This window comes from Musa acuminata, chromosome BXJ2-4, assembly GCF_036884655.1.
Source record: "Musa acuminata AAA Group cultivar baxijiao chromosome BXJ2-4, Cavendish_Baxijiao_AAA, whole genome shotgun sequence".
Classification (NCBI taxonomy): domain Eukaryota; kingdom Viridiplantae; phylum Streptophyta; class Magnoliopsida; order Zingiberales; family Musaceae; genus Musa; species Musa acuminata.
Genome location: NC_088341.1, coordinates 15,792,328 through 15,812,692, shown reverse-complemented (window position 1 = coordinate 15,812,692; position 20,365 = coordinate 15,792,328). Strand labels below are relative to the sequence as shown.

General features: G+C 37.0%; 1 protein-coding gene across 1 annotated transcript in view; it reads left to right on the top strand.

Moving 5' to 3' along the window:
* Positions 1-20,365, top strand: part of LOC135610082 (DNA-directed RNA polymerase III subunit 2-like) — a 40,219-nt gene that overhangs the window by 7,374 nt on the left and 12,480 nt on the right. Inside the window, exons 8-23 of the mRNA XM_065104082.1 lie at positions 469-533; positions 3,426-3,531; positions 3,606-3,716; positions 7,363-7,422; positions 9,682-9,720; positions 10,019-10,069; positions 10,150-10,248; positions 11,889-11,948; positions 12,032-12,124; positions 13,880-13,981; positions 14,068-14,178; positions 14,280-14,396; positions 17,560-17,676; positions 17,771-17,851; positions 20,048-20,152; positions 20,241-20,321. Coding sequence (XP_064960154.1) covers positions 469-533; positions 3,426-3,531; positions 3,606-3,716; positions 7,363-7,422; positions 9,682-9,720; positions 10,019-10,069; positions 10,150-10,248; positions 11,889-11,948; positions 12,032-12,124; positions 13,880-13,981; positions 14,068-14,178; positions 14,280-14,396; positions 17,560-17,676; positions 17,771-17,851; positions 20,048-20,152; positions 20,241-20,321 — 1,398 coding nt within the window. The remainder of the gene's footprint in view (positions 1-468; positions 534-3,425; positions 3,532-3,605; positions 3,717-7,362; positions 7,423-9,681; positions 9,721-10,018; positions 10,070-10,149; positions 10,249-11,888; positions 11,949-12,031; positions 12,125-13,879; positions 13,982-14,067; positions 14,179-14,279; positions 14,397-17,559; positions 17,677-17,770; positions 17,852-20,047; positions 20,153-20,240; positions 20,322-20,365) is intronic.

Genomic DNA, 20,365 nt, shown 5'->3' with positions numbered 1-20,365 from the left:
AATTCTTGGTTCTACTAAAACTGGTTTTTGAAGACATAATATATAAGCTTGTTCCTAATGCTTTGGAGATGCAACTGGAATGAACCATAGTTCCCTTGTGCTAAAACATTATGACAACCTGAAATTCTGAAGTTTTCATGGAAACCATTCTGACCGGAAGATTTTTAAAAGCACTCTTTGGTGGGGTTTTAGCCTTGACGTTTTGGTACAGAAATGTCTAGTTCTTGAGAGATTTTTTTTAAGGAATTTCTACAATACTATGTAGCTACCTTGCTTTTATGTCTTTTTCCCTTCTCTTTTCTTTCATTTGTGTATTGAGATGAGTTGGATAGGCGCTTTACCTATCCTTTGTAAAAAAAAAAAGTTATTTCTTATTAGTTGGAACTGAGAGGTATGACTTCTTTCTGTCTTTTTTTTCAACTTTATGACCACATGTTACAATCACTGACATTACGTTGTGGATTCCAGGTGATTTTGATACAAGAGCAACTCTCCAAGAATCGTATCATCATTGACACTGATAGTAAGGGACGGTGCGTCTTAGTTATGATATTTTATTTGCAAAAATCATTAAGTAATATGATTTAATTGTGCCTGTTTGTTCCTGTCCTCCGTGAATTTTTTCTTTTAGTAGAAGATACATGAAGAGAAAGTAGCTAAGGGAAGCCCTAATTATCCATGGTGTGGGGTTGATATTGATGAAAATTGCTCACCCCCTTGTAGTGTTTTGTTCCTTGCTGCACTGATGCTATTTATATTACGGTTCTCATTTTTCTGGTTACTCTCCATATTGAGAATCTCTTTCAGTAATGCCTAATGTGAAATACATTTGATAAATGATTCTTGCTTAAAGGAATGGCCAAATATCACTCTAGTTTCATACCAGGTATGATTGCATGCCTTGTTGAAAAAAAAAATTAGACAAAGGCCTTCTAAGTAGTAAGTACATTTGCTGGATTATTTTAAGCACTTCTACATCAGATAAAGAGTCAGAACTGCAGATTGTAAAAGCTTGGCTAATCAATATAACATTATTTAACTAGTACTAGATGGTGGAATCTAAAAACAATTGTGAAAATTTTTATAGTATGATGACAAATATGGGGTCTCAACATGAATGGGAATGATGCTATTGTCATGTGGATTTTGATGGCTACTAACATCAAAAGCAATGCAAAAGATGGTGGTGGTGTGAGGAGGTCTAAAGAATTTTCACTATAAAAGGCCATTTTTTGATAAGCACTAGGAGTATTGGGATTATTGGATTGTGAATGCATATTTATTGAATTGCCAAAGCTAGGGATAGGGAGAGTAGAGGTTTAGGTGACATGGTGCATAAATGGTGAGCACTAAGAGGTATTTATATATGATATATAACCTATATCATTGTTGATCCGTTTTGGTGCCTGTCAATGCCGATGTTTCTGAGAGGAAGAAAAAGGAGAAGAGGACAGGGATGGTGAAGGAAGACGAAGGAGGAGGAGGAAGGAAGAAGATGAGATAACAAAGGAAAAGGATGAAGGAGCAGAGGGAGGAAGCCGAAGGAGAGGCAGTAGAGCAGAGGAAGGAGGAAGTGGTAGAGGAGGAAATAAACTTGTCGTTAGCACACGATGAGCGGCAGGTGGCGACTGGTGACAACGTGAGGAGAGACACGCTCATGTTTGGGCAAAGAGGGCTCGCAAACGTGAGCTCTAAATGCTTAAACAAGTCAGAGTAGATCGAACAAGGATGATTTGCATATTGAACCAATACGTACCGTCCATTTCGTCCATCGCCCATTTCTAACTAGTTCAGGCGAAATGGCGGTCCTTGATATAGATATTGAGGAGAGACGAAGACATTATTTCTATAAACCTTGTAATGAACTTTTTGCAACGAACCTAGCTTTATTGATAGGAAATAGTTATAAATTTAGGATTATTTATTTATTTGTAAAATTAAAGTGAACAAGGTAAAGAGAGCTTTGAAGATGATGATAATAGGTTAGAGTGCAGGATTATATCATATCCCATTGAGGTTTGAAATAATGTACCAGATCAAATGATTGTTCATTTGACTAATGGAGAAGCTTTTTGGTATTGGTTTAAAAGAGTAGGGGTGATATTCAGAGTTGTTTTATTTATTAGGAATTTAGATAATGAGTCAAGTTATGGAACTTTAAAAATTATGATATGAGACAAGTATATATGGGGATCAGTATGACTTTGTGTTCGGGACCATATAAGTTGTTTATTTATTTAAATGATGTGGTATTTGGAATTTTTGAAAAGAAATGAGTATGTGGTAGTTATGTTCATCTAATAAAGATATATATGCAGATAAGTATATGTATTGCAGCCTCATAATGTGCTTGTAGAATTTCTTCTACAAGCAAAGAATTCAATATTGGTTATGGGACCTATGCCAGCATATTGACACATGGTACCTTTGCATGTACTAAGGTAGTGTTTTCTGGTTTGGGAGAGGGTGGAGGGGGGAAGGAAGGAGAAGAAGGAGGTGGTGGAGGAGGAGGAGGAGGAGGAGGGAGGAGGAGAAGAGAACTAACAGGTAATGGCCTGCCATCAGCAGCGTGCAAGAGGTGGTTCAACGTGATTCCTTCTTCAGCATGCAAGAGGTGGCTCATGAGAAGAGATTTCTGCCCTAAACACATGTTTTTTCTTTTTTTGAAAATAATGGGAACCGGACAGTGGGAGAAGAGGCAGTCTTGTGTCTCCGTTTATCCTCAGACCGGCAAATTCTGGTCGGTGTGAACTGGTTCAGATGGTTTTGAATTCCTTGTTGAAACTGTGTTCCTTACTTTTAACTAATGTTTTTGCGTTTGCTAAATGTTAGGTGCCATTGATCATCTTGGGGGTTGTCTAATGATCAAGGCCACTCAGCCAACTCAACAATTCCAGCAGTAGCAGAAGTTACGATGAATCTGTAGGAATTCACAGTTGTTGCTTTTAGTTGCAACAGCAGTATCTGCTGATTCTGATGGCAGAAACCACAACCATTGGCGTTATAGAAACTTGGAAATAAAAGAAACTGCAAGGAGTATGACTTGAAAATTGCCTTCTAGGTGATAAAATAGTTGTCTAATGTTCAACTGCCGAAATGATTGCTGCTGGTGAAATAAACAAACTGTAGCTGCCCTCAGTTTGGGCAAGCACCTTGGTGGTTCTTGAATATTTCAGAAAGCTGAAGTACATGTTATCGTCTTGGTTGTATATGCTATGTATATATTTTGGGTGGCTGAACGGATTACTGTGATAATATATGGATGATAGTGTTCCTTTACATTTTGAATTGTGCAGTGTTGGATGTTTTTCTTTGCATTCTCAATATGACTGCTTATCTTTAATATGTAAATTTACATGTATCATTTTTTGATATTTGTTCGAGTAAATTTGATAGTACAATGATGGCAATCTAATTTTGATCAGGGTCACAGCATCTGTTACTAGTAGCACACACGAGACAAAAAGCAAAACTGTTTTCTTTATGGACAAGGATAAGATATATCTACAACTCAATCAGTTCAGTAAACCGGTAGTAACTTACAACGCTTTATTTTTGTTGATTTGATTTGTGGGTAGTTGTTTTATTTGTTCTTGTTGTGTTAGATTCCTATCATGGTGATTATGAAGGCTATGGGAATGGAAAGTGATCAAGAGATTGTACAAATGGTTGGAAGGGATCCACGATATGGTGGTCTCCTCCTCCCTTCAATTCAGGTAGCCTTCAGCTCCAACATAATTACATTTTTAAACTACTTGTATGCATCTGCTCCATGTAAGTATGTTACATTAGTTAATGTATCCATCTCTTGTAATCTGGTTTGTTATACACCTTAGACGGATTGGAGAACTGAGAGGTTGCATCTGTTATTCAAATTAACAGAACATGCTTCACAAGAGCCAATATTGTAATTTGCATTTCATTACACACACTAAGGAATGTGTTTGATGGAGGTAAAGTGATTGAAATCAGGACACTTTGGTCTACACTAGGCATGGGAGACAGGAAGGCCGACCCAAGATGAACGCGGATTTGGGTTCAATTGGTTTGTTTTCATTTCGGTTTAGTTATTTCTTTTTCTTTGAAAATTTTGGTATTTTAATGGAAGTTTTTGTAATAAATATAAGTTGTCACATGGCAACATCGCCTTTCTACTTCGGTTTCCTAGATTGTCCAAGAAGAAGAAAATGGAAGCCAATGAAGCCAAAGATAGAAGAAACCATGGTATGCAGTACCGAATGGCACCGCCCGGTACGGGCGGTACGTACCGGTCCGACGGTATACCGGTACGCGGACCGCCCGGTACCGGACGGAACGTGCTACAGTGCTACAGTATTACACTGTAGCAGTGCTGCAGTAAAGAAGAAAATATATAAAACTGTTCGGTACACCTTGGTGTACCGTTCGGTACGCCCTGGTGTACCTCTCGGTATGCCGTACCGTACCGAGCCAACCTCGAAACACCGGTACGGTACGGTATTGCATACCTTAAGGTCTGCCATACCGAAGTGTACCGCCCGTACCGGGCGGTACGTACTGGTCCGACAGGTTACCGGTACGCGAATCACTCGGTACCGCTATAGTGCTATAGTATTTTTACTGTAAAATTGTTCGGTACACCAGGGTGTATCGCTCGGTACACCCTGATGTACCGCTCGGTACACCGGTACCGTACCGTACTGAGCCCGGGTCGAAACGTCGGTACGGTACGGTACGACGAACCTTGCTGTTAACAGTATACTATCGAAGTGAGAAGAGTGAGTAAGAGGAAGACCGAGGCTGCTAACTGAAAGCAGCGGTAGCGGTAGCAGTAGCAGCGTTAGCGGGAGTGACGATAGTGGTAGCGGCAGTAGTAGCGACAACGATGAGCAGCGACAGCAACAACGAGTAGTGATTGTGGCAGCGGCGAGCAGTGACAGTGGCAGCGACAATGGAGAGCAGCGACAACGGAGAGAGACAACGACAGCGGAGAAGAAATCTCGGCGGTAAAATCACGAGCAGGGTTAGGATTGGGGAAGTCGCGAGAGGGATGTTGGGAGGCTAATATCGGTGCTTTAGTTGGTTCGAACCAACCAACAAAAGTACTAGAGACCGAACTAGACCTAAAACGTTGGTTCGGTTGCCTGATTTAACCTGGGCGCTCGCCCGAAGCGCCTGGCGCCTGGGCTCGGGCGTGCGCCCAGGCGGCGCCTCTTTGAAGCGCGCTGCTTGGAAATGAAGCGAGGCACTCGGGCCTCGCCTCGCCTCGCCCGAGCGCCTATTGAAATCACTGTTTTTTAGTGAATGAATGAATCAGAATGTTAGTGTGAGTTTACATCGCCATGAAGTGAGCTCGGAGTACTTAGAGTGAGTTGAAGAAGTTATCTCCCGTCTTTCTCTCATCTCTTCCCCAATTATCTTACTACTCGAATTTCCAAAATCCCTGTTGTCTTATGCTTTTCTTCAACTTCACAATTTAACAAACCCCACATTGCTGAAAACGAGATGTTATTGGAGCCACTTAGTGTTGGAGACTAGTGGATTAACTTCATATCAAGTTAAGCTGGTCGAAAGCCTTCTTCGACTGGAGCTGCAGGTTGGGTTTCGAGCACAAGCTCCGGTCAGTGCAGAGGTAAGCACAAGGTGCGGAAAGCCTTCTTCTATTCTATTTATTCAGGCACCTATTTTGACTGCAAGAACCGGAGAACGAAATCCATCCCGATGATCTACTGAGTAGGATTCTTCCTTGGAAAGTGTCAGGTATCGGGCGAGGGCTTGGAGCGCTAACTCTAGGGAGTGTGCAGTCTGTCTTTCAAAAGGATTTGGATCTACTTGTTCCTTTATTATTTAGAATTATTTCTTCCATGAGTTGAGCATGCTTTATTGAATCTCCTCCTTCGTTATGTCTTTCTTTTTTCTCCACTTCTCTTCCAGTCCCCTAAGCTTTGTCACCCTTTTAGGTTGTCCTATGTTATATTTGGTATAAGAGCTTGGTTTGTCTGTAAGAAGTGACCAATCTTATGCAGACAGAGCGATTACTTATTGTGTAATCCCAACAAAAGTTTTTAGTCTTTAAAAAACGAACTACTTGACATCAAAGTTTGCTTAGATGACTTGAATACAACATTAGCTTCCCTTAGGAGGATCCAATATGCTGAAAGGGCAGAAATTTCAAGGATCTGGTATCAAAATTAGGGTGGTGATAATTTAAATCATGCTGAGACTGATCTCAGGATGGTGATAATCTTCGGCATGAATGTTATAATTGTAATGTAGGAATCCTAGAGAAATAATCTTTGGTCAATTCAAAAAAAAAAAACCCCTACTTTTTCATGAGATATGATGAATAAATAATCCATTTAGTTTAAGGTAAGAATCAAGGTTTTTAATTTCGAATGATACCGCCCACAGAAGATTGAGGTGGAACCTAGAAGCAAAAATTATGTTTGGCAAGGAATTGTATTGTGTTTGTTCTGCTCCATATTGGGTGGCAATCCCTTCTTTAAAATTCAGAACGAAACATCAATTGTCTCAATAAAAAGAACTGAAACCCATTGAGATGTCTTTGATTTATTCGACTTGCTTGTAATAGGTGAATGAACTCAAAGCATAGGATTTGCAGCCTGAACTCATAAAGGTAGGGCTGTGGTTAACCTTGATGTAAGGGTCAATGACTTGAACCTCTAATTAGATCCTATCGATTAGGTTCAACTGCTCGGCTAATGCATGTGCTGGCCAAAGGGGAAAATAAGCTTTGGACGACCGGTGCTTGCTGATGCTCACTGGCAGAGTATTGTATGAGTGTTCATATCTTGTTCTCACTGTTGCCATATTTTTTTTTATTTTTTTGCCATTGGTGAGAATATTTATTGTTTTCCCCTTATCATCAGATTTATCGATTTGAACTTTGCATCATCATCTCTAGTTTTTCCCCATTGTGCTACATTTTAGTTCTGCTTGTTTCGGCATGCCAGCATGTTTCATTAGGCCAGCTGCTGGCATTGTTGCGCTGCTGTTTCTTAAAGTATATATATATATATATATACATATATACATATATATATACATATACATATATATGTATATATATACATATACATATACATATACATATACATATACATATACATATACATATACATATACATATACATATACATATACATATACATATACATATACATATACATATACATACATATATACATACATATATACATACATATATACATACATATATACATACATATACATATATATATATATATATATATATATATATATATATATATACATACATATACATATATATTTCTTGTTTGTTCGCCTTGCAGCTGACTGACAGCTAATTATATTTTTGTCAAACTTATGCTTGCTTATCAGGAATGTGCATCTGAGAGGATCTATACACAGCAACAGGCATTAGATTACCTAGATGGAAAGGTGAGTTTTTTCAATTTTTGATATGTACAGCTTCCTTTTATATTTCTCTTTAATATGATATGCTCATACTCTATCAGGGTTTATTTTGAATAGTTTGCAATGAATTTATTAGTTTTATCGGATGAACACTGCTAATGTGCAAAATGTAAATATTCAGTTATGTAATATTTTTCGTCATGTGAATTGTATCTGTTTTATCTAGCTTCAGTTCTGATTCCAATGGAAAGTCTTGATGTGATAGCAAGAGTTGAGGGCTGATAATTTACTGCTTTTCATTAGCTGTTTTGTTGAAAGCCTTGAAGTGTGAGATGCATGCCTTGGTCTTTGTAAGATGCTAATTTGTGGGGCTTGAAGATTGCCTGTTTGTCCATCCTGTTTTGTATTGCTGTGGTGTAGGATTAGGCATAGTTCCAATGTCTTGATGAGCATAGCTTACTTAAGGATGTCCACAGGTTTGTTATGGCAAGGTCAAGCTTCAGTTTGTCCAACACTGATGTTCTGTTTTAACTAGCTTCAGTTTCTCCAACATGGATGTTCTGTTGTTCTGATTCCTATGGAAAGTCTTGATGTGATAGCAAGAGTTGAGGGCTGATAATTACTGCTTTGCATCAGCAGTTTTGTTGAAACCCTTGGAAGTGTGAGATGCATTCCTTAGTCTTTGTAATATGCTCATTTGTTGACCTTGAAGATTCCCTGTTTGTCCATCCTGTTTTGTATTGCTGTGTGTAGGATGAGGCATGGTTCCAATGTCTTGATGAGCATGGCTTACTTAAGGATCTCCACAGGCATGTTTTTGGCAAGGACAAGGGTGAACATGCAATGGGCAGGACATGAGTGGAAACCACAAGGCTGGCCCAATTTTGGCACAAAGTTTTTCCATGGGTGGGTAATCATAAAGAAGTAATGCAAATTCACCTGGACAAGAATGTACTTATCAGTAAGGATGTGAACTGGCATGCAAACTGCCCAATTTCAAGCAGTCCCTAGGCAGTACATGGCTTATCACCTTGTAAGCCTTATGAATTGGGCTTACTGTCTTATGCTCGGTAATGGCCCTGGACTAGATGGTATGATCTGGTCATTGTTACCAGTATTCAAAATCGAAAACCTTGATCTTCGGGGCTTATGGTTCAGGTGGTATGGTCTAGTATAAAAAATTGAGAACTTAATCTTAAATATTGTTCGGAAATGATAGTATTGTCTAATATAGTTCTGTTACAAAATTAAGTGCTGATTTAGAGGTGTTTTTATAACAAAATTTGTAACTTCTGCTTCAAAACATCCAAAATATATGATGATTTGGTTTATACTTTTAAGCTTCATATTAGAGACAACTATGGGTCACAGGGCAGTATAGTTGTAACCACAAGGTCTGAAATATCAGTCGTGCTTATACCAACCTCAGATGGAATTATATGTACCATTACTGACTAGCTATGAGTGTTGGTATGGGTCTAGATCCATTGGTAGTAACAGGTCCAGTCAATTCAGTATCCATACGTGACCTCTCTTTGATGCATATACTATATATTACATGTGATTTCCTATCTTAACATTTTTATGACCTGTTATCAATTATTGTCCTTGTGTAGATATAGATTAGCTTTATACAAATTATGCTTGAACTAACTCAAAATTAAAACTTAAATGCTCCATTAATGTCTACATTAAAAGTTAATGCTTAGTTGCTGATGAAAATCTAGAACGCCAAATGAATGCTTTTAACAAAAATGTTACTGGGATAATCCAGAATAAAAGAGAGCTCTAATTGAGGAGGGGTGGTAGTCTCACAAATTGGAGAGGAAATGAGAGAAATAGTGAAGAAAGATTTTTAAGCATCCCTGGATGAAAATTTCAGCTAAAGAGGAGCTTGAGTTGGAAAGGGATTCGGCATTTGGCTTCCTGCCCAGTGTAAGGTCTCAAATACCAAGTGGTAGGCTTTGTATCTGACAAGTACCAGCTGATAATCTCGTTATAAGCCCCTATTAGTCACTTTTGGTGGGTCCACTTACTGGTCCATGGCCGGTCAGCAGTATTTTAAACCATGGTCGAACATACTGTTCCAGGTTTTAATATGCAGTTTGTACAGCATAATCGCAGAATATGTTATACACAGGAAAAACTTCTATCATACAGTTGTGTTTAATAATTCAAAGAACCAAGAGTTAGAGCCAAGCCTGGTGAATTTCTATGGTCTCTATCTTTTCTATAATAATTTACATATATCTATCTGAAACGTTTCTTTTCTGGATTTTACAGGTTGGAAGTTCTAATTCTGCGAGAGCTGGGAATAGAAAGGTGCTTTGATTAGCTGAATATTAGATGAATTTGTGCTCAAGCTATCGAACGCTCGTTTTGCAACATGTTTCATGGGAGCATTGTGAATTTAAGGATCAAACTATTTAGCACATGTCATGCAAAAATTATTCGAATGTTTTGCATCATCATGAACTTTTATACTTGGGGCGTATGAATTCCCTGCATAGCATTGAATATAGCTGGGGTTGAGTGCATGTTGTTCCTCTGCCTTTTTCTTATGATGCTCAAGAAATATGCGTGTTGGTTTTTATGTTCAACAAAATTCTCATGTCTGCAGGAAGGGCTAGCTAAGGCTATTCTTCTTGATGTATTTCTTGCAAATGTTCCGGTACAGTATATATTCCCCAGATTTAAGCATGTATGTTGATTTGTTTTCAGTAAAAACTTTCAGCCTCATGTGCTTTGTAGGTATTCCGAGGTAATTTTCGTCCTAGATGCATATATGCTGCTGTAATGTTAAGACGCATGTTGGATGCAATTCTCAATACAGACACATTTGATGATAAGGTGTGGTGAAAATATAAAATTTTGATTTCATTGTCAAATTTAGTAATAATTTATCTCTTAATATTTCACTTACATTAGGATTGTGGATATCTATATATATCAACTTGGTGCCTTTGATATTGTTGTAAATGAAGTGGATTAACTGTAGGTTCACATTTTTTCATGGTTATCTCCTGTGGTTTTCTTTCATGATATATAATGCACAAAATTTAATAAATATTGGCTATACAATTTTTGTATGCTTAAATTGTTGTCCTGTTCACATCAAGGTTTTTAATCTCGTATCGTACTGATGTATCAAGATTTTCTCGGTACAGTACGATACCAACGTATCGAGCGGTACGTCTAAAATAGGCATAAATCTCTCCAAAAATACCTAAAAAAAAAAAAAAAGAGTTGCACGTTTTAGCTGAAAATGATATTTAAATTTATAAAAAATGGAGTCATTAGAAAAAAGTTAACTAATGAAACATTAAAAGCTGAAATCTATGGTTCATCCTATCATAAACTGATTTTTCCTTAAAATTATATCGCAATAATTCCTGCATGTTTTAGCTGAAAATGATATTTAAATTTATAAATCTGAAGTATTGGACAATGACTTGCATCATATTATCTTCTTGAAATCATTGTTAAGACAATTTCATGTACTGTTTCTAGAATTTCAGCAGCTTTATGCTTTCATTTCAATTCAATGAGTTGCAGTAATCCTCTTTGAGACTCCATCAACACTTGTTCTACATCAAATTGCTACCAAAAATTCCTGGTTTAACAAGAAATTCTAACAATCAACATCAAAGCTGAAATCTATGGTATCGCTGGTACAAGTCGGTAATGGTAGAAATTTTGACCGTTATCGCCTGGTATAGCCTCGTATCACTCGGTACGGGGCTAAAACCTGATACCACCCGGTAGCGGGCGGTCCATGTGCCGGTTTGCTGCGGATTGATACTTACGTTCGTACCGGGTGGTACGTACGAAATTAAAAACCCTGATTCACATAAAATGTGTATTCTTTTGGTTTATTGCATATAATACTAGAAAAATAGTTTCATAACTTCTCTCTATCCTCAGCGCCTATGCTTTTTTTTTCTCATTACTAACTCAACCTAGTTTAACTTCTTTAAACAGTAATTGCAGCTGATAAATAAATGCCAATTTTGTTTTTCATGCATGTTTATCTATTGTAGTTTTGTTACTGCAGCTCTTTCTGGGGATTGGGTCTGGGAGGTTCTTGTGCAATTATCAAAAGAAAAATGTGCCAAGGCTAATATCAAGATATTGATTTGGATGGACCATTCAAACAAAGATGAGATCATGATCAGTCAAATCACTTGATTTGTATCAGGACAGAAAATGAAAAAGGAAAATAAGTTGATTAATAAAAATAAAATGCTTAATTATTCAGTAACTGAAAAAAGGGAAGTCCTTAGTGTATAAGGTTCCCGTCAATGCAGGGTCAATATGTTATCTCTAAATATAGAGAGACTGATTTTGTCATTCGAACCCTGGTCTAATTATTTAGATCGGGCTGCAAAGGAGCAATTCTAATTATTTAGCAACTCTAAATTCCAATAAATATCAGGGGATTTTTTGACGATGATGTTGCATTAACTATATATTTTTGATGTCAATATCAGGATTATGTGGGTAACAAGCGGTTGGAGCTATCGGGACAACTGGTTTCCTTGCTCTTTGAGGTCAGTTACAGATGTCATAGGCTTGTCTCATGTGAATACTTGAAGACTAATAGTTTTGCATTTATTGAAACTTGTTTTTGCAGGATTTATTCAAATCAATGAATGCTTTTGCTCTAGAACTTGTCAACAGAGCATATGAACACGCTAGCCGTTCTAGTCCTCTGGATTTTATCCATGTAAGTTGCAATAAATTTTAGAAACTTGTATTAATATGGCAAAATATCTCGTTTGGCTACCAGATATTGTATGTTTCGGCATATTTGTCTTCATGTACACGTCTCTTGCATATACACCAAGCATCTAAAAGTTTACCCTAGGGCATGTTTCTTCTTTTACGGAGATGATTTTGTCTAACATCTTCTGTCACTGTTATGCACACAGTCTCTTATCTATAACATTGTATGTCTGCAATTTCATCCAGACTTCCTCCGCTTTAACTAAATAATCTGAATGAGCCATATCAATTTTTAATACTGATAATTTTATTGATCTTGCTATGGAGGACATGTTTTATCAATGAAAGACAGAAATTAATATATCAATTAAGATGCCTTCATTTTATTGGAATTCATCCGTTTAATTATTTTGCGATGATGAATACTTGCACAATGTGACCTGTGTAAAATAAATCACCAATTATTAATATAATCTGGTTTTGTTCCTTAGTGATATTACAAGTAGGATGCAGATATTCTCCTTATGCAAGTCCTGGATTTACACATCTGGATTATGGACCTTTGTGATATCTGTGTTATGTTTTATTCTCTATTTCCATCAGCATTAGAATTAACAAAATGAGAAAACAACAGCTATTTGTAACATGATGTTGTAATACTGAAAATTTTATTGATCTTGCTATGGAGGACATGTTTTATCAACGAAAGACAGAAATTAATATATCAATTAAGATGCCTTCATTTTATTGGAATTCATCCATTTAATTATTTTGCGATGATGAATACTTGCACAATGTGACCTTTGTAAAATAAATCACCAATTATTAATATAATCTGGTTTTGTTCCTTAGTGATATTACAAGTAGGATGCAGATATTCTCCTTATGCAAGTCCTGGATTTACATATCTGGATTATGGACCTTTGTGATATCTGTGTTATGTTTTATTCTCTATTTCCATCAGCATTAGAATTAACAAAATGAGAAAACAACAGCTATTTGTAACATGATGTTGTAATACTGAAAATTTTATTGATCTTGCTATGGAGGACATGTTTTATCAACGAAAGACAGAAATTAATATATCAATTAAGATGCCTTCATTTTATTGGAATTCATCCATTTAATTATTTTGCGATGATGAATACTTGCACAATGTGACCTGTGTAAAATAAATCACCAATTATTAATATAATCTGGTTTTGTTCCTTAGTGATATTACAAGTAGGATGCAGATATTCTCCTTATGCAAGTCCTGGATTTACATATCTGGATTATGGACCTTTGTGATATCTGTGTTATGTTTTATTCTCTATTTCCATCAGCATTAGAATTAACAAAATGAGAAAACAACAGCTATTTGTAACATGATGTTGTAATACTGAAAATTTTATTGATCTTGCTATGGAGGACATGTTTTATCAACGAAAGACAGAAATTAATATATCAATTAAGATGCCTTCATTTTATTGGAATTCATCCATTTAATTATTTTGCGATGATGAATACTTGCACAATGTGACCTGCGTAAAATAAATCACCAATTATTAATATAATCTGGTTTTGTTCCTTAGTGATATTACAAGTAGGTTGCAGATATTCTCCTTATGCAAGTCCTGGATTTACATATCTGGATTATGGACCTTTGTGATATCTGTGTTATGTTTTATTCTCTATTTCCATCAGCATTAGAATTAACAAAATGAGAAAACAACAGCTATTTGTAACATGATGTTGTAACTTAATGGCTTTGCAGTATATAAAGCAAGATTTTATCACACATGGCTTAGAAAAAGCTATCTCAACAGGTAATTGGGATTTAAAACGGTTTAAAATGCACCGAAAAGGTGTATCTCAGGTAATGATTTCTCCCTTCTCTACTCTTTTTTTGGGCTTTATCTCTTTAGTATAAATACTGAAGTAGTTTCATGTCCTGCTTCTCAGGTTGTTTCAAGATTATCATACATAGCAGCTTTAGGCCATATGACCCGGATATCACCACAGTTTGAGAAGACTAGGAAAGTAAGTGGACCAAGGGCCCTGCAACCAAGTCAGGTAATCTCTTTCAGTGCCTGCTTGAAAGTTTCCTTAGATGTCTATACCATTTCATTCCTTGGTGTTTGGTTTTTGATGTATATAAAATGTATCTGTAACAGTGGGGTATGCTTTGCCCTTGTGACACTCCTGAAGGAGAAGGTTGTGGGTTGACAAAAAACTTGGCTTTGATGACTCATGTCACAACTGATGAGGAGGAAGGCCCGCTGATTTCTCTGGTTTGTCACTTGTTTAAATATTACATCTCTATTACTTAAGATTGGCTTCAACTTTTGGATCTCAAACTTGTTTAATTTTTCTACTAGCACTACAGGTATCTATGTATATTCATGTCCTGAGAAGAATTGAGGTTTTTTATTTGTAAATGGTGTTTGAAACAGAACTGGGCTAGGATTGGCTGGGTAAGACTAGATAATCAGTGTTTGTCACAAAAACAACCTTTATGCTTGCAATTGCTAACTTTGACCCTTTCCAAAATTTTGGGAGCCCTGTGCACTGATCTTCCCTTGATATATAGTTATGTGGAACTGGATTAGGATGAGTTGGGTTGCCAAACACCTCAACCTGTTCCTGTACTCGAATTAGTGTTAGGTTGCATATCTTTTTCCAATCTTGCTTGTCTTGTCATTGATTTAGCTGATTCGGCACTCTAACAAAACCTGCTCACAAAGGGTCAGCTTATTTGCAATCTCTCTTGCAAAGCTCACAAATGCTATCGTCACTTTACAAAAGGACAAGGATGCAGATTGAAAAACAATTGAAGGCTTTGTTAGCAGCAAGATACTTGCAATTTTTGAACAACTACAGCAATGGATTCTAAGGGGCGGGACAAGGCCTAACCACCATCTAGCACTTGAAGACTTCCAACAAGCGAACCCACTAAAGATATCTAGTGGCCCCTTGAGTATTAGCCAAGAGTTCCTATTCTCCTTGTGCCTCTTGGAGGCTTCGAGGGGGCTGTGCTGGCTGATGTTTTTACTAGCTCTGCTTAGCAGAATCCCTCACATGGCATGGGAGAATGGGGTTGTTTTTTCCCTGGTCATTCAACACAAGGTTCGCAATACCGTACCATACCGGTATTTTGACTTGGGCTCGGTACTGATACGGTACGGTATATCGAGCGGTACACCCAGGTGTACCGAGCACTGTAGCACTATAGCAGTGCTACAGTGTACTCGGACCGGTAACAGTCGGTCCGCGTACCGAAAACCTGTCGGACCGGTACGTACCGCCCATACCGGGCGGTACGGCTCGGTACGGCAGACCCTGATTCAACAGATTAACTTGCAGATTGGTTTTCTACAATTGTGAGATTCAAATGCAAGCCAAAATGAGGTTGCTGGGATTCCACATGACTCACCATGTTACAACAATACAGGAAATTGTGGTTTAGCTGCGAGTGTTTCGTGAAATTTCTCCTACCTTTCTGTTGTGACCCTCATCAATTTGCACTTGGATGCTTAAATGATCTCATTTTCATGCTTAGTAACATTCATTGGTTTCCAACTTGCTTCTCTTGGGAAGGTCCCACTGGTGAACTTGTGGACGTCATCTCCGACATGCACTTGAATGCCGAAGGGAACTCTTCATGCCTCAAAGCATCACTATCTAGTTGCATGAGTCTTTAATTCCACCTCCTCGCCCATAGCATTAACTTTGATGTTTGCTCGCTTGTACTTATATTCAATCACCATGTCGAACTCTACTGGCTAGTCATCATATTGCCTATTTGGTGATAATTATTTCTTTTTCCGGAATAAGATCAACTTGATGTTGCATGAGTCTTTAATTCCACCTTGCTTCTCTTGGGAAGGTCCCACTGGTGAACTTGTGGACGTCATCTCCGACATGCACTTGAATGCCGAAGGGAACTCTTCATGCCTCAAAGCATCACCATCTAGTTGCATGAGTCTTTAATTCCACCTCCTCGCCCATAGCATTAACTTTGATGTTTGCTCTCTTGTACTTATATTCAATCACCATGTCGAACTCTACTGGCTAGTCATCATATTGCCTATTTGGTGATAATTATTTCTTTTTCCGGAATAAGCTCAACTTGATGTTGTCTGTTTAGAAGACAAACCATGCCCCCAGTAAATATTGCCTTCCAGTCTGTAGTCAATGCGTAACTGTGGTCATCTTGTCCATCAAATATTGCTGCTCAGACTTGTTTTGATTGTGGCTTCCATGAACTTCAAAGAACTTCACATAGTTTGGAAGTCTTAGCACTCATTCTTATATCACTGTAGCCTTAAGGTTTTGAAATACATCATTGCATTAGTCCGGCCATGGGCCACCTCCAAGGTTGCTGGTCCTTTCAGAACTTCATTAGTAGGGCTGCATGCTTTGAGTATATCTCAATGAAATACATACAAAAATTGATGAATTCAATGAAGAATTTGAGCTAGGACAATTTTTTGGTTTGCAATTCTGCCAGTCTTCATCTTCACACCATCCATTTGACTCAATCCACTGTCAAGTCAATGCCTGAAGAACATGATTTCTACTTGGGCAAAGTAGCACTTCTCCCACTTCATGTGGAATCATCTTGGAAAAGCTTGAAGATGGTCCGTAAGTGCTGGATGTGCTTCTATAGGTTTTAACTATATATGATGATGATCGAGGTAGATAATTTTCACAAACTTGTTCAAATAATCCTTAAACACGGTTCATTTGTACTGCCTGGTACGTACATACCCATCCTGGTGAAGCATCAAACCTTGCCTTAAAGTATAATTGTGATTTGTGTGTCAGCAGCAAGAAGGCACTTGCAAGTTTTGAATGATAGCGCATAAGAGGTTCTCAGAATAGCACATGGTCTAGTGGTCATTCAGTTTTATTAGGTGTCATTGTGGACTGGCTGCGAGCTATCAGTGGCACTCCTGATCTCAAAAGGATATCTGAACCCATCCACAATCCATGTTGTTTTCGGTTGGGCTACAGTCAATGCATCTGAGTTGCATAGTTGACTGGAACCAATACAACAAATTGTTTCTTTCTTGTTCTAATAGTATCTGTTATAAGAAAGAATGAGCTGTTCTAATATATGGACAGAAAATTAATTGCTTAATTTTTCATGGATTGTCATAGTAATTGTGGAGGACAAAGGCAAAAATTTATTTGTTGAAAGAAGTATTTCAACATATAGGAAGCAATATTCGTGTAAATGCTTTTTTCATATTCTCTGATGATAATGTCATGACGCGTACTTTAAATCAGCAAAATCCATTAGGTGATTTTTCTTCCATTCTTCCTGAACCATGGAAGTTACTTTTTATTTTATGTTTATGACTGTGGTTTGAAATCAAATAAATTTGTGGTTGGCTATGTCTGTATGTTTTTCAGCCCTTGTATTCTAATTTTCTTTAATATCTTTGGCAGTGTCATAGTTTAGGTGTTGAAGATTTAGGACTTCAATCTGGTGAGGAGCTTCATGCACTACGATCATTTTTGGTTATATTTAATGGGCTTATACTTGGAAAGCATAGACAACCACAGGTTTATATGATAATTATTTTAACTTTTGCAAACAGTTTTTCTATACTCAATTCTTATTACTCTCTTATTTAAAAACATGATCTTAATTTTGCAGAGATTTGCTAGTGCCATGAGAAAGTTGCGAAGGTGTGGTAAGATTGGGGAGTTTGTAAGCATTTTTGTGAATGAAAAACAGGTAGAATTTGTTTTGCCATGTTTTTATTTTTTTAAACTTCATGTTTGGAATGGGACCATGGACATGTATCAATTGCACTTTTACTGCATAATGAAATAATTGAATGTCCCTTATCTTTAGCATAAGATTGGATCTAATGCATTAATGCTTATGGTCAATTATATCTTTTGAATGCTTTGTCTTGTATTAGCAGATCTTGATGAGCAGTGGTGAGTCGCATTCATTTTTGAATTGAGCTACTTTTCCTGATGGTTTGGACATTATAGGATTCCCTAATCCAAAGATTGATAATACATGCTTGTCCCACTGAAACTCTGGCATACCTGTTTTGTGACTAAGGATCAGTTTTTGCTTTATGTAATTGATTTTCTTCTGGGCAAGCATAATGAAACAGTTTTACATTGTTCCTCATCAGTAGTTTGTTCATCATAAACTCGATTGTAGTCATCATTTTTTGATTGAAAAGCATGCAGCTCAGAACATGTCCATTGTCTTGCTTGCTTAATCTTTGTCCAGAAGAATATGATTCTACATATTCAAGTCATTTCCTGTTTCTTCTATCAAGAGGTTTTTAACTTGTCCAGTTTCTTAACGATGCTTGTTTAATTCTAGTCAGCTGTTCAATTCAGATGCTGAAAATTTAAATCATCCAACATTATGAGTTTTTGGATTTGTGTCCTATTTATAAACATCTTTGTTGAGGTCTATAATGTACATTTTCCATGTTCATGTCGTGGTGGTGAAGGGTGGTTGTATCAGATACTGACAAGAGTATCATATTTTCAGAATCTATGCTTCTTTGTATGGATTATGGAATATTGATTAATAATGAACCTGTCAGAAGCACTAGAAAAGGATAGGTAATATACATTGAGCAGCATCCTGCGTACATCTTGTTGATCAAGGATTTTTTTGTCAATGAAAGGGGCAAGATGGGAAGCATTGCTAGTATTAGGATTGAGTGTCAAAAGAAATTAAGATATCCATCTTGGTTTGAATGATGGCTTTGAATATACCAAGGAATTTATTTTAATTGTTTCGAAGGATTCTGTAATCTGTTGTTGCTACATCTGAGATATATGTAACAATGGTGACAAAGGCATGTTGTTAGTATTTCTACTTATTATAGATGTTTTATATTGGATATCCTATTGTACCAAAATGATTGGTCTTGGTGCATAACTGCATTTATAATATTTTGACATAGATGGACATCTTGCATCCTGCATCTTGCAGAAAGCACATTTCTTTAGTTTCATATTGACCAAATCACCAAACTATGGAAGTTCATACTTTTCTTGGTGCTCTGGAAAATCTGGTTGGTCTAGAAAAGGATAGGTAATATACATTGAGCAGCATCCTGCATACATCTTGTTGATCAAGGATTGTTTTGTCAATGAAAGGGGCAAGATGGGAAGCATTGCTAGTATTAGGATTGAGTGTCAAAAGAAATTAAGATATCCATCTTGGTTTGAATGATGGCTTTGAATATACCAAGGAATTTGTTTTAATTGTTTCGAAGGATTCTGTAATCTGTTGTTGCTACATCTGAGATATATGTAACAATGGTGACAAAGGCATGTTGTTAGTATTTCTACTTATTATAGATGTTTTATATTGGATATCCTATTGTACCAAAATGATTGGTCTTGGTGCATAACTGCATTTATAATATTTTGACATAGATGGACATCTTGCATCTTGCATCTTGCAGAAAGCACATTTCTTTAGTTTCATATTGACCAAATCACCAAACTATGGAAGTTCAAACTTTTCTTGGTCCTCTGGAAAATCTGGTTGATATAGAGTGTCCTCCATATCCCATCTCAGAATGATCATCTCCAAATTTTCCTGTGAACACAATCCTTAAACATGCTATAAGTTGAAACTCTTGATTCTTTTTCAGTTAGTACAAGTAATCAGAATTTCTTTTCCAACTCTAAATTATTTGCTGTATCATGGAGAAACACCGGCTTTTAAATTGGCCAGCATAATTGAATATGAAAATCTTGCAGTTATCAAGTTGCACACTTGCCAAACAGTGATACTCTCGTTTGTTTTAATGGTTTTTTTTTATTGCTACAGCTAACTGAATTCCTGATCCATTAAAACATTTTCCATAAGTATGACTATTTTTTGTTGATCAGTCTTCTTTCATATACATCCATCGTATTGATTATTACCCTTTTCTTGAAGCATTGTGTTTATGTTGCCTCCGATGGGGGTCGGGTTTGTCGCCCACTCGTTATTGCTGACAAAGGAATATCAAGGATTAAAGAACATCATATGAAAGAATTGCGGGTTTGTGTGTTTGCGGTTTCTTTATTACGTCCCTGTTTGTTTTCTTTGATGTTCTTTTAAGATCTTGCTTTTTGACGCTTGTTTCTAGGATGGAGTTCGTACCTTTGATGATTTTCTACGGGATGGATTGGTTGAATATCTTGATGTTAATGAAGAAAACAATGCCTTGGTTTGTTAATATGCTGCTAATTGTGTTTTTGGTTGCTAGAAATT